This window comes from Elaeis guineensis, chromosome 6 (genome assembly GCF_000442705.2).
Source record: "Elaeis guineensis isolate ETL-2024a chromosome 6, EG11, whole genome shotgun sequence".
Lineage (NCBI taxonomy): Eukaryota > Viridiplantae > Streptophyta > Magnoliopsida > Arecales > Arecaceae > Elaeis > Elaeis guineensis.
In genome coordinates this window covers 3,724,492-3,742,205 of record NC_025998.2, presented here as the reverse complement: position 1 = coordinate 3,742,205, position 17,714 = coordinate 3,724,492, and the positions used below count along the sequence as shown (strand labels likewise).

The 17,714-nt window shown below is 39.2% G+C and overlaps 1 protein-coding gene across 1 annotated transcript; it reads right to left on the bottom strand.

Moving 5' to 3' along the window:
- Positions 1 to 53: 53 nt before the first annotated feature.
- Positions 54 to 12,931, bottom strand: LOC105047597 (pyruvate decarboxylase 1). Its single transcript, XM_010926589.4, has 7 exons — positions 12,284 to 12,931; positions 12,029 to 12,192; positions 2,073 to 2,634; positions 1,690 to 1,778; positions 1,465 to 1,582; positions 634 to 822; positions 54 to 514 (listed from the first exon to the last, which is right to left on the bottom strand). Exons 1-7 carry the CDS (start codon positions 12,722 to 12,724, stop codon positions 344 to 346), a joined length of 1,734 nt encoding a protein of 577 aa, XP_010924891.1. The 5' UTR covers positions 12,725 to 12,931; the 3' UTR covers positions 54 to 343.
- Between the last annotated feature and the right edge of the window lie 4,783 nt (positions 12,932 to 17,714).

Here is a 17,714-nt window from a genome sequence, read left to right as displayed (position 1 = left end):
GGGGTAATAGGCAATGCAAATGGGGTATCAATTGTTTGGAGTATCCAGCCATCTGAAGATACGTCTGCTACTATTCCGTATTAATCATTTGTTAGACCAGCCAGTGTACGTCCATGGTGCAATTAACACAGCAGCTTGCACTTAGGCAACATCACAAATATTGCTTAAGGCTTATTACAGGGCACCCCAACACAAACTGATTTTCTACGTTACAATAGCGGTGAACAGAACTACTTATTCGCCGTAGTGCCGCATTGGCCCCTCTACTTGGAGGTTCTGACACAAACATTCTTTTCCCCATGAGCAATTACGTGTAACCAGATTTTGTCATGATCTCGACAAGCTATTGCGGATTTGGAGGGCGGCTGTTGGCTGTCGAGACTCTTGATCCCCACTCCAGGAGCTCCTTGCTTGTATCATCTTTATGCACCATGACCTCAATAAAGCACAAGCTATCCTTTTGCTCCCCGGTGGCCTTTGAAATGGCATCTTCCAGTTCTTCCTCTGTGCGCACCTGCAGCAGTTCAATACAAATTTTGCTGTATAAACAAACTGCTCAATGCAGTCATAGGATTTTACAGATAATTGAGTAATTTCAGCCATCATCAAACCGGATTTGTTTCGCATGCTCACCTTAGAAGTCCAACATCCGCCTTCGCCATTGTTAATAGCGTCAACAAATCCAGTATAATTCCAATTCTTGATCACATTGTAAGGACCATCATGGATCTCTACTTCAATGGTGTAGCCACCATTATTGATGAGAAATATGATGCTTCGCTGCCCACAACGGATCATTGTGGAAATATCCTGTGCTGTCACCTAAAGGAAGAAGAAAGAACTGTTGAGCCATGATGCAAAAATAGTTATTAAATGGTGGGTAAACATAGAAAACAAAAGTCACACTTGAAAAAAGAGTAGCTACAGATTTTCCTTCAATTTTATGTCTTGTCATTTTCCTTGGGCAGCTAACAAACTCTATACTGCAGTGGGTATGAACCCGTATCGCAAAGAAATGGTCTCTTGAATAACGCAAGGTGTGAAAGAACACAAAGCTGATTGTCTCATTCTATTCCTTCTAACCAAATTAACCATCCACAGATGTATTCTCTTTTTTACTCTTTTTGCATTTTTCCTTCTTCGTGCAACAAAGAGACTTTACACCGCAGTTCGTAGGAGCCCACATCGTGAAGGCCATAGATCTCTCTCTTTTATTTTCCTTTTTCTTTTTTTTTTAATATCTTTTTTTTTACTGGAAATGGAGGAAGAGAAATGCTTCCCCCAATCTTCAGTAATCAATAAAGGCCATAGGTCACTTAAATACTGTAAGGTATGAAAAATCACAAAGCTGATTTTACCCATCCCAACCAAACTGGAAACACTAACTCGCACCAATCAAATTTCAAATCCAGAGATTACCTTCTGATATTAAACAGGAATAGATTATTCACTCATTAGATATACCTGGAAGCTCCCATCTCCTATGCAAGCAATTACACGTTTATTCTTGGCAGCTTGTGCATATCCAAGAGTGGCACCAACTGACCATCCAATAGACCCATACTGCATCTGGAACTCATATCTGTATGATGTTATCACATTAGCACAAGAGGCAGTTAAAGGTTCTGGAATCAGAAGATCAAATCATAGTCAACAATTCGACATCAAACTTACAAGAAAATGACTTACCCACAATTCTCTGGCAACCGAAGCTTTTGACAGTTGAACCAAGAGTCACCAGTCTCTGCAATAACTGCTGTGTCTCCACTCAGCATATCCTGCTCAGACACACACACACACACACACACACACAGAGGATTAAAAGTAATAAAGAAAAAGCAAAACAGTTTCAATCTCACAAGTTTCTTGCAAACTGAAGCTCACCAAGTAAAACAATATATAGACTAAATATATAAGAAAATAGTGCCACTAAATTTAAATTTTAGACAAATTTGCAGCCAAAATAACAACTGGAAGTCTGGAACAAAAGGCAAACTTCTGAACATCCTTCGAAGAAAAGAATTAGTTAATAAGAGAAAAATAGCTGATGACAAAATTTATCAAAGGCTTGCCTGGATATGCTTAAAAAGGATGTTGACCCTCAAAGGCTCATTGTTCTCACGTTTGAGGGGAAGGCAGGGTGGTACAAAGATCCGTCGATAATTTTCCAAGGCTGTGGTATTCTTCCTGAGCTTCTGTCCAAGTGCAGTTAAGAAGTCAGCCATGAAAACCCAACCAAAGGAAGGCCCATTACCAACAGTCACTCGATTGGGCTGTACAAATACTGCTTTCTCTTTCTTGATCAGCAAAGAATAACCCACAGAGCTGTAATCATTAAAGATTGGGCCAACAAAGACATATGCATCAGCTGATTCCACAATCTCACCACAGAAATTGGTGCTAACTGCACCCCAGTAGGTCCCAATGAAATGGGAGTGGTGCTCTGGCACTAGCCCCTTGGCAGATGGCATAATAGCTATTGGGTACCCACATGCATTGGCTGCTTCAACAAAAGCTTTCTGAGCCTTGGCTACCCTCAATTTGGGCCCTGCAACTAAAACCGGCTTCACAGCCTTGTTCAGAAATTCTGCTGTTTCCTCCACTGCAGCCTCTAGTACCATTTGGTTGCTCATGCTGCATACGATGGAAGTCTGTTATTCTTAACATGAAAAGTCATTAATCTAAAAATTTTCTCCAAAAAAATCGTGTCCTGAAAATTATAGTTCACTATTTGAGCATCTTCCGAAAATGACGTATCATACAGTGTACACACCACACATGTGTGACCATGGTTTTCAGAAAAATATGATGCGACTTAAAATGCAAAAATAGTTTTGCAGTCAATTAGAAACAAATAAAACATAAGCATCATTTCCTCTATAGAAATCATCAAACTTTAACTAATGCACAATGCCAAAATAAAAATGAACCTAGGACCTGAAATAGGTTCTTTGGTCCATAACAAAGATCAGTTTACCAGAACAGTTGGCTGCACTCTGCTTCGCGGTATAAACTCAGTAAGCATATCATCCTTGTCAATTACTGATATGGAAGAGTACATCCTATGGTTCTATAAAGAGAGTCCAAATATCAATATCTTCTCATAGAGTTTTCACCGCAATCTCTTTCCAATAAGAATAATGAAACATATGGGAAACCATATTGTTAAAAATGCTTCAATTGGCATGTAGGGCTAGCACAAAATCATACAAATAGGAACGATTTTCTACTTTGACGCTACAAAGCCTCATGACAAAAAAGCTAGCATTAAAAGAGAACAATTTCAAATTAGACACCCTAATCACCTTTTGGAATTTGGAAAGCATCTCATCAAATTTTAATATATTTTTATTTTCAATATAATTTTCATAAATACATATGTCCCACCACATCTGGCTTTTAGGTTTTGGACGCCATTAACAACCATTAGGTTTTTGATGATTCACTAAGACAAAAATCTAAGATGCAGATTTATTAATTCAATAAGAGGGTTTACGTTTGATATCTTCTCATAACATGACCACTTCAATTTCAGCTAAATGACTATGAACCATACATTACAAAAGCCTTCAACTGGTACAGAACCATGCAGACAAGACTTGATCAAAATTTGTACTAGGTACTAGTTAGTCTTTTCAAACAAAAATATTGTAGTCAAAACCTAGAATTTCAAAATACAAGCTCTAGTGCGCATTTTGAGGATCGGTGTGGGAGTGTTTCTTAGTCCAATATCAATTATATGTTAAGGAGATCTTGGATATTTATATAAGGCGAAGAAACCCAAATAACACATTCTAGTTAGTCTTTTTGAGTGAGGTTCCAGTTTGTTACCAATGGTGTTAGAGAAGATCCAACCTATGGCATATGTGGACTAGGAGATATTGTAGTATGAATACTTTCAGGGCTGATCAGAGGTCAATCATGCTGTTTGTGATGGGATTTATAGGATGTGGACTCTCTACCTAGCGAGGATGTTGGGGCTTAAATAAGGAAGTATGTGAGGATCATTATAGATGTGTATGTTGTCTCACATTAATTGTGTATTGAAAAGACCTTGGATACTTATATAGGGCAAGGAACTCGAATAATACCTTCTAGCTATAGCCCTTTTTGAGTGAGGTCTTTGGTTGTTACATTGTATATTGATAATTAGGATAATAGTTCATCATATTTTCCACATATTTTTTGTCAACAACAAAAAAATCTATATATTCTTAAGCACAGTCGGCTATAGAGGTCATATCTTCCATTATCTGACTCGTAGGTTCTTAGAAGCCATTAGAATCACTAACCATCAACCATTTGTTAGCATTTGATATCAATGTGGCTTGTCAATATGTTTAGACATGCTCAAAATATTGATGGTTGTTAAATTCATGCAAGCTTCCTTTCATTAGGCCTCATCATTTGCTAAGCATTATTTCATTTTCTTTTTTGTGATGTAACCATATCATCATGACCTGAGTGATTATGTTTTATTTTTTGTTATATCTTATCCATAATATATGTATTTTATGCGTATAATTCTTAATTGGGTTAAGATAAAAACTAATTAGAATTACTACAAGTAGTATTTCCCCTTACTCATAAACCCTTGATGACTCTCAAATATGGAAAAAGAAAACTACCAAGACATAATCCAAGCAAAATATCTTTGCAAAACAGAGCAAACCACCTTTATTTGCAATTGGTGCAATAAACCGAAGGGGCAACTGACCAACTTTTAGAATTTAGCTTAACAAGAATCAGAGCTTTTTTTTTTTCTTGTGCACCATATTAACATGTTTCATCCTCATATTTAAACATGCTTATTTTTAGTGACTGATCCAGAATGGCAGCCAATTAAGCAAACAGATGAAGCTTAATACCTTACACCATCAAAATACTTTAGTGATTTAAAAACAAGGTCAGGCAAGTGATTACAGAGCAATTGTAGGCAAGGGGGAACCAAAACATTCATGGTTATTCTTTCATTTTTCCCTATGATCTGACTTAAAAGGCACAAATTATACCTTTTTTAGGATTACAGTATCTTCATCCCTTCCAATTTGTTTCTACTCTAAACTATAGTGTCATAATTAAGAGCAGGTGCAGGGGTAGGTGTGGGTGGGTGCACATGCATGTGCTATGCAGGGAAGTGCATATCTTAAGAAACACTTGACATAAGGAAGTGCTTATGAAGCGAGTTCAGGTTCAAGTTTTCAGAAGCTTCCAAAGCAAGTACATTGCCTTAATGCTTGTTTCAAACTCAAACTTGAGGGGAAACTGAGCTCTCAAATCCAAGAGAACTAAACCTTTCCCACACCATGCCAGCAGTAACTTGGAAGTGTTTTAATTTTTTATTTTAAATCTTATACAGGCTGAGATATGTGAGCGGATAGTTTTGAGCAAGAATCACTAGTAATAAAAGCTAGATTGTTTTCTTTGCTTTTCTTACCACTTTCAATGGAGTAATAACTGGTGATACCATCATAGCAACTCTGCAAACTTCTTTGTTTGCCTTGGATATGAAAGATTTTGTATTGCTGACAGCAAATTTTTAGTTTCTTTTCAATCAAACACCCATAAACAACAGATATAGATACAGAAAGATTTTATTTTGAGGGAAAAAAATATAGGAGAAAGTAGAACGATAAATGAATGTGTGTGGCACAATTACTAATTTCCCCGAGTTCATAATCAATTACTCCCTACAAAAATAAATGCTTCAACTAAACAGATTTGGACCATTATTTTCATCTTGTTGGTGCACCTAACCGACCTTTGGCCACATGGCAACACCAGAAGAGATCAGCATTATACCGATCTGCCGGTAAAACATCACAACAGAGTGGCTCCAAGGCTACTTGTCAGTAGTACCTAAGGCTAGGTTGGGTAAATACCGACATGGTGTCAGATGTCTAGCCAATTTGCTCATATCTGCATCCAGTCGACATTGAGAGACATTGCATTTAAATTGACCTCTTGTAAGAGCCAACAAGGCCTCCGGACCAGCTATTCTCTACATGAGACAACCCATAATCTTTCTACAGCTGGCCAATCTGTTATAACCAACTTTTAACAAACTAAGGTGATTACCCAAAACCACCTAACAAACAAGATCCTCTAAATCAGATGGTTATCAATGGCCTAACAAACTCCTTTATATAAAGAGGAGAAGGAGACTCTCCATAGGTAAATCAGAACTAAATTCTCAAGGCTGAAACTCTGCTAACCTTCAGTTCTCCAGTTCCTCAATTAAAAAGAACCTGAGTTCTCTCACTTCTCCTTCTCTACTCCACTTCTTTTGCTCTCTATCTTTTCCTTTTTTTTCCACTATCTGTTCTCAATCTCCGACTGACTTAACCATCGGAAAGTCCTGAACTGGAGGATTCTTTCTTTGGTTTGTGGAATTCATTGCAAATTCATCAGTGAATTCCACCACTGTGATTCACCACCGGATCCCAACTCGGTATTGGACCGACCTCGTCAGCTTTGTCTGGAGCATCGCAGCAACACATCTGTTTAAATGAGTAATAAAATCTGTTGGGTTCACTTAATCCAGGGTTCGCCGTACCGGACCGACCGAACCGGTCTAGTACGGACTTTTTTTTGAGAAACAGCCCGAACCGGTACCGAACCGAGCGGTTCGGTCCGGTTCGCTTCCATACCGTCCAAAATCGGACGGTATGGTCCGGTTCGGTGGTGAACCGAACCGTACCAACACCTCATGTGCCAAAAGTGACGAGGGGGGAGGGGGGGTCGGAGATCACATGACCTCCGAAAAATTAGAAAAAAAAAATTTCCGTCAAATTGCAGGAGTGGTTCGAGGAGAGGCTAATCTTTGACCGGAGGTAAGATAATGTGTTATTTTCTTAGTAAATATTTTTTTTTAATTTTTGTTATTAAAAATAGGATAAGAATGAGAAAAAATGAAAATAAGAGAAAATCATGCCAAAATCTTGTGATTTTGGGATGATTTAATTATATGTGATAGACCTTTGGAAGATCTACACGATGACACCAAATTGTTAATTTTTGTTAATTATATATTTTTTAAATATTTTTAAAAATTATTTATTTAAAAATTAAAAAAAAAAAATTTACGAAAAAAATCAGAGTTTGGAATCATGTTTAGAATGATTTAAACTACTTAAATCTAATTTTAATTTTTTTTCAAATATTTAAATTAAAAAAATATTTTTTATTATTTAAATTTAAAATTTTAATTATAAAATAAAAAATATATAAAAATATGTTATATTTTAGTTAATTTAAAAATATTATTTGAAGCATATAACATATTTATTTTGAATTTATAAGTTTTAAAATAATTATTAAAATTATTTTAAAATTATATATAATTATTTTAATTATCGTTAAACTATCGTTGTTTTTATACTTGCATATATTTATAAGAAAAAAATTTAGAGCATGACGTTCGTTCACTTTAATTAATCAGCTATTTTATAGTATATATTTATTTATATAAAAATTATTAAAAAAATAAAAAAAAAATCATGTTAGTTTTGAAATTGAGAATAATGTTTAGAATGATTCAAAACAATTGAAATATTTGATTCTTGAGATTTTTTTGAATTTTTTTTGTAAATATTTAAATAGTAAAAAATATTATCAAATAAAAAATATATGTAATTAGTGTTATATTACAGTAATTCAAAATAATTAGTATTTTGTTATATCTGCAGAAATAGTAAGAAGAAAGATCAAGGGCGTGACATCGGTTGGGATCATGCGAGATCTCTCGGTCGGTATCATTGGAGATGCAAATGGTGCAACACAGAGTTCAAGGGAGAGGAGTGACTAGGTTGAAGCAGCATCTAGCTGGTGGTTATCCTGATATGTCGATGTGTCGGAAATGTCCGCAAGAGGTCCGACAATTGATGAAAAAGTACTTTGTTGATTCGAAACAGCGAAGGAAAGGGCAAAGCAGAAAAAATCGAAGTAGACCGTCGAGCTGCAGAGCCACCTTATCACTCTAGAGAGTCAGAGAGGTTCTGCTCCAAATGATGAGAAGGCACAGATTGAGCTGCCATTCATGCGAGCTTGGCGGATCAATACCAGCAGGAGGAGATGGCCCGATACAGAGACCGATTCGGACCATCATGCTACGAATCAGGATCTGGATCGGCGACTGGTAGGGGAGAATTCGAGTTCAGGAGGACTACCTCAGTCAGAGAGCCTGGTGGTAGAGGAGCAGACGCAGCATGTCTTCTTTGTTGGGAGCTTTTGGCAGTAGGAGGAGGTCCTCCAGAGATATTCCAACAGGAGCCAGCATTCAGGATTTGGATCCACATGCTTTGTCCAGCAAGGATTCAAAGCAGCAGAGAATTGACAGTATGCTGAAAAAAATAAGAAGAAGATATGTGCGAACTATTGGATCATGGTTTCATTTCAGCCATATTCCAACAAATGCAGCAGTAATCCTTACTACCGATCTGCTATTTCAACCATAGAGACTGCCGGCCAGGATGTAGATCCTCCAGGACCTAAGGACATCTATGGTCAGCTTCTTGACAGCAATAAAGATCTGCAGAGATGGATTGCTTCTTACAAAAATAAATGACCTACATACGGTTTGACAGTGATGTGTGATAGTTGGACAGGTCCTACTAAGCGGAGCATCATTAATTTTTTGACATACTGTGATGGAAAAATATTTTTTTATAAATCAATCGATGCTTCAGATAAGATGCACGATGCCACATATATCTTTGGTCTAATGGAGGAGGTGATTGATTCAGTGGGTGAGCAGCATGTCGTGCAGGTCATCACAGATAACGGACCACAATATAAGGCTGCTGGAGAGTTGCTGGTGGAGCAGCGACCGCAGATGTACTGGACCCCATGTGCTGCACATTGCATTGATCTTATATTGATGGATATCGGAAAGATTCGCAGGGTGTAGCAGGTAGTGGAGATTGCCCAGACCATTACTAGATTCATCTACAACCACACATGGGTTCTTTCATTGATGCGGACATATACTGGGGGGAGATCTTACGACGGGTATCACACGGTTTACTACCAACTACATAGCACTTGATAGTCTTCTTCAGAAGAAAACAGCCCTACGTCAGATGTTTGTCAGTGCCGAGTGGCAGGAGAGCAGATATGCGAGGGCCGGCACTGATGGAAGTCATGTGAAAACTTGGTGACGAGTCAGTCATTTTGGCAGTGGCTGAGAAGATAGTGAAGGCTATCAAGTCTTTATATGAGGTGCTTCGCGCCGTGGACAGCGAGAGATACCCCCAGATGGGCTTCCTATATTACATGATGGAGAGGACAAAAAACAGATCAGTGAGAATGATCCCAAGCATGCTCAAGAATTCATTAACATTATTGAGCGTCGTTGGGACTATCAGATGGGCAGAGATTTGCATCTAGCTGGTAAGTTTGGATTCAAGAATATTTTAAAATATTTTTTTGAAGCATGAAAATAAAATTGTGCTTAATCAGTCTTGAAATTTATGTGCAGCTTATTACTTGAATCCGAAATTTCAGTATACTATTCCGGGGATAGATATGGATAGCGAGCTTCTTGCTGCTCTTCGCAATGTCATATATAAGATGGTGCCCTATCCAGAAATGGCGTCGTGTCTGCAAGAGGTATGCTAGTTTAAAACAGATGTAATTATTCAACTGAATTCGATCTGATATATTTATAAATAATAAATATATTTTATTTCAGACAAAACAGTTTAGAGAGGGATCAGACAGTTTTAGAATCCCATCGGCTGTTGTAAGCAAAAAGCAGATGAATCCAGATAAATTACATATCAATAACGAGCAATGTAGATTGATATGTAATTTTGCTTAATAATATCATCAAATTTGATATATAATTTTACTTTTGTAGCTGAATGGTGGATTCATTTTGGAACGTCAACAGAAAATTTGAGACATATGGCTATCCGTATTCTTTTTCAGACGGTCTCTGCTAGTGGCTGTGAGCGTAATTGATCCACTTTCGCCCTTATCCACAGCAAACAGAGAAATCATCTGACACAAAAATACCTCGACGATCTTGTATATGTTCACTACAATCTGAGGTTGAGGCTAAAATGTATTCAGGAAGAAGTTCAGTTGAAGTACACTGATCCGACGCTGGATGATTATGCCGACGAGGATGACAATCCGATCATCGGATGGCTTGCAGATCAGCAGCAGGAGCCAGAGCTTGATGAGCCAGAATCTCCTCCACGACCAGCCAGTGTGATGGCAAAGAGATCAGGATAGATCCAAGGCAATGGACAGAAAAAAATATTCCACATAGGGTTCCAGCTGATCAGCCATAGTCTGAGGGGACACAAGGGACTCATTAATCACATGACTCGCTATCCGATACATCTTCCAGAGATTCGAGCGAGAGATGTATAGACGTTCCTCCCAGCAGCCAGCAAGAAGGCATCCATCCTCCCAATCACAGGAAACTCAGTCACAGAGAGGCACAAGGGAGGAAAAGAAAAGACAATTGCACGTGCACCACTCTCGAGAGTAAAGGAGCGATCTGGTTCAGATACGGACACCAGGGAGAGTGATGATGATACTGGTAGTAGTAGCCATGGATCTGATGATCAGGAAGGAACTGGAGGACAGGAGACCACCGTTTATGAGACACAACCACAGGTGATATTCGATTCACCGGTGAGTCTCAGTTTACGCATGTCACACAGGATAGGGATCATGGTGGACGAGTCGGTAGAGATCGTGGGGAGCCGACTTCATATAGATGACGGGCTCCTAGAGGTCGTCCAGCACATGATGCAGCTGCGGACGATCTTGCACGTGGAGTAGGGTCCATGGATGTATCTGGATCATCCTCGCATTATAGATCCTATTATCCACAGTCACCTTATGATCCATATGCATTAGTGCATCTGAGGCATCATCTTCTAGTGGTTACTACCTATGCAGTCTGGAGCAGCTCCAGGATCAGATTTTGCCACTGGCATATTTGGATGGGCTCCTCCACAACCGTACCATCATCTCGAGGATACTTCTCAGAGTCAGAATTTTAGCGAGAGGTCTGAGATATCTTACAATCCAGAGAGGATGTCTTATGGGATGATGAATATTCGAGAGTACGGTGCAGCTTGGCTAGAGGGTTGGACTGATGTCCCTTCAGACTATGTTGATGATCCAGATATCTACGAGCATCACAGACACTCGACAAAAAATTAAATGCAGAGTACATCTTAAGGTTCGTATATCAGTTATTTGGCTTTGTACTTAAATATTTAAATATATTTTAATGCGTATTTTATATATTTTTTCTTTAGTTTTAAGATGACATAGTTGAAATATAATGTAAATAAATATATATTTGAAATTTTGGATCAAGAATCTTTGTACCGCAACCTAACTCCAAATTGAACCCAAATATGTCAATAATATGCAATATAATGCCATATTGAGGTTGTATTTATCAATTATTAACTTTAAAAATCAAAAAAAAAATAAAAATCGAAAAAAATTGTGTACCGTACCGGACCGGTATGTCGGAACGTACCGTATGTCGGTACGGTACGGTACCGGTATCGTACCGGTCCGGCCCGGCACCGGCACGCCGACCGTATCGGTACAGCAAACATTGCTTAGATCTCTAATTACAATACCATTTTGTAATTAGCAGAAATAATATATTAATGTTGCAACAGTGACGCAAACCAATTTCCACTTTTCTTAAGCATCCCCCAATGTGTTTATGCACATAGAATTCTGCCCTATCAGTCACCCATTCCTGTAATCTAAGATTCCACTATGCTCTGAAGCTTTTTCAGAAACAAGAAGGAAAACCAAAGCATCAAACCATAGCAATTATTATCAAAAAAAAAAAAAGACCAGAATTTTCCCGAGCGGGAGCAGATGACAAAGCTAGCAAGAGCGCCAACTGCAAAAGCTTTTACCACCACCTACTATATTTGAAGCTCCAACTTCAAACATTCGACATAATCACAGATTCCACATCAAAGAAACGGAGAAAAATTTCCTCGCTGGAAACACGAAAGAGATTAAGAAACCATACTGAGGTGCAAGAAAATATGGCACCGGCTCCGGAGCAAAAGTCGGGTGCGGAATCGCCGGCAGGTTGCAGCTAACGCTGATGTAAACCGGCTTGCACTCCTTGAGCGCCGTCGAGATAGCCGTGTCGATCAGTTCATGCGCATCATCCAAATTATTCACCACAGCCTACAAAACCAAATAAAACAAGTTACTACACAGTAGCATATTATTGAACAGAAGATCGAGAGAGAGAGAGGTAGAGAGAGGGGTGGAAGACCTGGTAGCAAGTGACGGTCTGGAAGCAGCGGAGCTCCTGAGAGAAATCGGGAAGGCCGATGGTGTGGTGGAGGATGCGGTTGGTGCCGTAGTCGTTGGAATTCGGACCGCCGACTATACAAATGATGGGAAGATTCTCGCTGTAGGAGCCGGCGATGGCGTTGATAACGCTGAGCCCACCCACGGTGAAGGTCACGACGCAGGCGCCCACGCCGCGGGCCCGGGCGTAGCCATCTGCCGCGTAGCCGGCGTTGAGCTCGTTGCAGCACCCCACCAGATTGAGCTCCGGCTCGGCGATCAGGTGGTCCAGGAGGGTCAGATTAAAGTCTCCCGGCACCGAGAACACGTCCCGGACTCCGATCTGGACCAGCCGCCGGGCCAGGTGCCGCCCCAGCGTCCCCGCCACCCGTCGGTTAAGCCTGCTCGCACGCCCGTCTTCCATTCTTCTTCTTGTCCTCCTCCTCGCTTTAGTTTCTTGGGAAAGTTTCTGGAGAGGCTTTGGCGGTGTCACGATAGGAACCAAGAATTAATAGGTTGGATCTACGCGTGCTTCTTTTTTTTTTTAATTTTGAATGAAATATGGAGCAGTTGAGGAACCCGCCTACGCGCGGTGTGGCGTCGGGGGTCCGAGAAAGTTCGATACCATGGGCGGCTGCGGTCTTTTTGGGGCAGTTTGGTTCGAGTAAATAAGTGTTAGCTTTGTTATTGATGTATAGGATTCAATGGAACATAGTTTAGTTTTGTTATGAGTGACAACTGACAAGGGTGCTTGAATTGTGCTTTCATTATTGGGAAGAAGTGTTGCATGTGGATTTGTACAAGTCTTCCGTTGTAAAGTAGGGATTGGATGACTATTTTAAAGTCTTGTTCTTGGGATGGGTTGATGGCATGGATTGGTGCTGGGCTTTTTAAAATGCTTTTGAGTCTTGGGTGGTGTGAAGTGGATGTGGATGTTTGAGGACCGATCAGCCAACTCTCACGCTTGCTGGAACGGCGAATATTAGCCATAGAAAAATAGTGGCGCAGCCCGGTTGGTCATCTCGTGGAAGACAAGATTTTGGGAAGAGGAAGGGTCAAATACGAGATGTTAAGCCCGTCTATGGAGCAGAATGGTCCATCAAATTGGGCCCAATTCAAGCACGCGGAAGGAAATATGATTTTGAATTGCAAAATGTAGGCAGCCAAATTGTATGAAAGACTTAAAATTAAAAGTAAAGCGTCAGATGTGACATGTTGTGAGGCTGCGAGATCTGTTCATGAGCATGGTTTAATTTAATTGGGTCCGGAATCGAGTCTAATCTACTTACATACATACATATGTATTGTAATTTACCTAATAATTTAGTATAGTAAATATTTAATCTGTCTTCTGGGTTCGCTTGCATCATCTGCATACTAAAACGTCATATGTGATGGGTAAAGCCGCCCAGATTCTACAAAATCAAAGTGCAATACTTGTATGTTGATTCCTGATGGCATCATTCTCACACCGCATAGTGAACTGCATATCTTGGATGGAATAAATCAAAGCGTATAAGTGGCACAACCATGCTAAATGGAAGCAATTTTGATGGCTTTATGTGAGGTGAGGAAGAATCTCATGATAATTTTATTCAAATCATGGTGCGTTGAGATGCTTCAATATGAAATCAGAATATCGCGGCCCTAATTGTATACGTAACCAAAATTTTAGCTTTACTTTTTTTTTTTTTCTTTTGAGAGAGAGAAATCTTAACTTTATTACAGCTTCAAATGTGAAACCTGGTAGACTGAGGTACATCCTGGAGTGCATATATTGTAATGCAACTTGTGCTGTGTCATCTCAAACTTAACAAGACCCAACCTAACCTGTACTCAGATAGGTTAGACTCATACCTTTGCTTGGTTTTGCATTAATAAATATCAAATGAGTTGAAGTTGGATCAGGTTTTTGGGTTCAAAAGTAGAGCAACCTGATCCAACCCAAATCCATCTCAATTTGACCAGCTTTCCTTCAACCCAAATCAATCTAGCTTTTTTCCTCTTACCACAATCCAGTTCAATGATAATATATGATATATTTCATATCTAGCTATCCAGACTAATTGTTCTTGGTGCACTTTAAAATTTAAATTTGGTGTCATGCTGATAGACAAGTTGGGTTGACATTGGTTGATCATGTTTTTCATCAAAAAAAGACATTGGTTGATTAAGTTTCAGGTTAGATTGGACTAGATTATTGTTAAATAGTTCAGCACAGCAGTTGGAACCCAACCCAACCCCTTGGAATTGCACCCTTAGAACATGATCTTACATTCTGGACTGCAAAGAGAAAGAAAAGACATGAAAAGTTCATCTACAGTTATGCTGGGCTCCATGATGGGATTAAATTTTTCAAGGTAAGAGAGATAACCCATAAATTTTATCAAAAGATGTACATGTTGCATTAGTGAATCCTTCGCACTATAAAAGCAATCTTATTGTACATGCAAGTATTTTTTTTATTTAAAAAATTATTGATTAGAAATTATTTTACCATATGTATCCTGCACTATTCAATAAAAAATTGTTATATCAACTCAAAAAAATAAATTTTTTTCATTCAAAGCAACAACCGTCGCCATTTATAGGGTAAAATAATTTTTTTTCTTTAAAATTTTTAATCAAATTTAAATAATAATATTTTTTAATAATAAATATTATAATTTTTTTTATTAGAAAATATAAAATATATATGATAAAATTGTTCTGCCCAACGATATCTTATCCTGATCGTCAGCACCATTTGAAAGTAGGTGTCCATCTTTTCAACGAGGAGTCAAGTACGCGCATCACCTTTTTCTCAAGCATGATGCAATATATGTAAAAGAATAAAATAATAAGAGATTACATTAAAACCATGCTACGACTCCGCGGCTTAAAGTCAATGTACCTCGATCATTGGCTCATGTCTTGATGTTCAAAATTACAAGAAAAAAAATCACAAAACTGTACCATGGCCTCTCTCGTAGAAATGTTTGACAAGTTTTTTTTTTTTTTGGACAAAAAATAGGGGATGTGAGATAAATAATTGAAGAACAAAATAATTACAGATTTGAAACTGAAAGTATTTATAAAAAAAAATATAAATAGATACAAAATAGTTAGAAAAAAAGTCGAAGATGGCAAAATTGATCCGACCTGATAGGTATACATCCTATCCAAATCCGATCAAATCCAAAAAATAAAGTTTAATCAGATTTGGGTCAAATCCGAAAACTATAGTACGGATATGGATAGTACTGTTTTCTATCCAAATCCGATCCGAACTTACGAATATGGATAGTACTATTTTCTCTCCTTCTTCTCCAACGATCTCTGGCGTTTTCTCCTCTCCGACGGCACGGCGGCGACCTCCCGACGACGATGAGCTCCCTCCTCTTTCTTTCCTCTTCCTCTCTCTCTCTCCCTCTTCCTCTCTCCCTCTCTCTCTCCCTCTTTTTCCTTGGCCGCCGACGACAGAGGGCTGGTGGCGGGCCGGCGCGCCCCGACAGCGGGCCCCGGCCCTCCCCTTCCCTTGGCCGGCCCCCTCCTCTCCCTCTTCCTCTCTCTCTCTCCCTCTTCCTCTCTCTTTCTCCCTCTTTTTTCTTGGCCGCCAGCGACAGAGGGCCGACGGTGGGTCGGCGCGCCCCGACGGTGGACCCCGGCCCTCCCCTTCCCTTGGCCGGCCCCCTCCTCTCCCTCTTCCTCTCTCTCTCTCTCTTTCCTTGGCCGGTGGCGACAGACGGCCGGCGACGAGTGGCAGGCCTCGGCAGCTACTCCCCGCGACGGCCCGACGACGGCTCCCCACGGCGGGCCCCGGTAGCGGCCCCCCTGCGGCGTCCGAGATAGAAAAGGAGAAGTGGACGTTGGCACATGATGATGGCCTGTGCTATGGTGTCTTAACTACAAATTTGTCAGAGGTTTTTAACAGTGTTTTACGAGGAGCTAGAAATGTGCTAATTACAACTTGTGTTCCAATAATATTTTATCGTCTTGTGAAATACTTCAATATGAGGCATGCCCAAGCTTTGAGATATGTAGAGGAGAATCCAAATAATGCTAAGACCTTCAAAGAAGTAACCAGCATCGAGTAACAGCATTCAACCTTCAAAGAGGTATATATGAAGTGCTTACGAGGAGAGCAAGCGCAGGGTTACGAGGTGGAGAAAATTTTCATACTATTACTTTAGCTGAAAGAAAATATTTTTGTGAAAGTGGAGCATGTACAAATATCCATGTTCACACATTTTAGCTGTGTGTCAAGAAATTGCTGTATATTTTAGTGATTTTATGGATGATGCATATATAATTACAGCATATATGAATGCTTGGAGCGGTGACTTTAATCCATTACCATATGAAGATTATTGGATGCATACACGTATGTTCAAATGTATTCCTAATCATCATCATTTGAGACCCAAGCAGAAAGGTAGACCAAAGTCAACAAGACTACGAAATGAGATGGATGATAGGTAAATAAGAAGTAAAAATCACTGTGGCATTTGTAAGGAACAGGGTCATGACCACCACCGCTGTCCAAGGATACTTCAATACACTTCAACTTCAAGCAGTGAAAAAAATTAAAGGCACCGAAGATGTATTTTCGTCATTGTTTTATGTATTTCTGTGAGATTGTATTTGAATATACGTGTTTAATATCTTGAGATGAACTGAATTTTATATTTAAGTTATATTATGTGATAATATTGTGTTTAAAATATATTTCTCATAAAATGAATGGTATCATATTATATTTTTTATTTTTTAATACACTTGTGATAATATCATTATTTTAGATTTATTAGCGTATTATGGCTTACGATCCGCGGTATCTCGGTCCTCGAGACAGCAGTATTCTTACATTACAGGAGCACCATCGATCACAGACTATTTTAGATAGCGGCATAAGCATTCCAATCCTATTTACTATTTAAATTTTTTAAAAAAAAATTATATATATTATTTAATTATTATATTTTATTGCAGGAATCCAAACACCTTCGTCTACGACGATCTGATGCTGACTTCTGGAGGACAGAGGACATCCCACATAGAGTATTGGATTATTTACGATATCTTAGATTCTATGGGGTATATCGGATCGATCGTATACAGATGGACGTTGGTCTTATTACTGCTTTGCTTGAGAGATGGTGTCCAGAGACACACATTTTATCTTCCATTTGGTGAGGTGACCATCACTTTACAGGATGTCAGCATCCTTACTGGACTACCAGTTGATGACGATCCAATTATCGGAGTTGATCCCACGCTTACCATTCTGGAGTGGCAGGCTTTATGCTTGCGATTGCTAGGGTTTAAACCCGATGTACACTTTTTCGATCATTCACGACTCAGGATTGAGTGTTTGGATGATCGTTATCGACATTTTCATATTGCGGATGATGTACCAGAGGAGATGGTGCAGC

Excerpts from the sequence above, each read along its gene's own strand:
- LOC105047597 (XM_010926589.4), bottom strand. The coding sequence starts at position 12,724 with ATGGAAGACGGGCGTGCGAGCAGGCTTAACCGACGGGTGGCGGGGACG. Across the intron at positions 12,193-12,283 it reads AGACCGTCACTTGCTACCAG|GCTGTGGTGAATAATTTGGA; the intron begins GTCTTCCACCCC and ends TTGGTTTTGTAG. Across the intron at positions 515-633 it reads GCGGATGTTGGACTTCTAAG|GTGCGCACAGAGGAAGAACT; the intron begins GTGAGCATGCGA and ends GAACTGCTGCAG.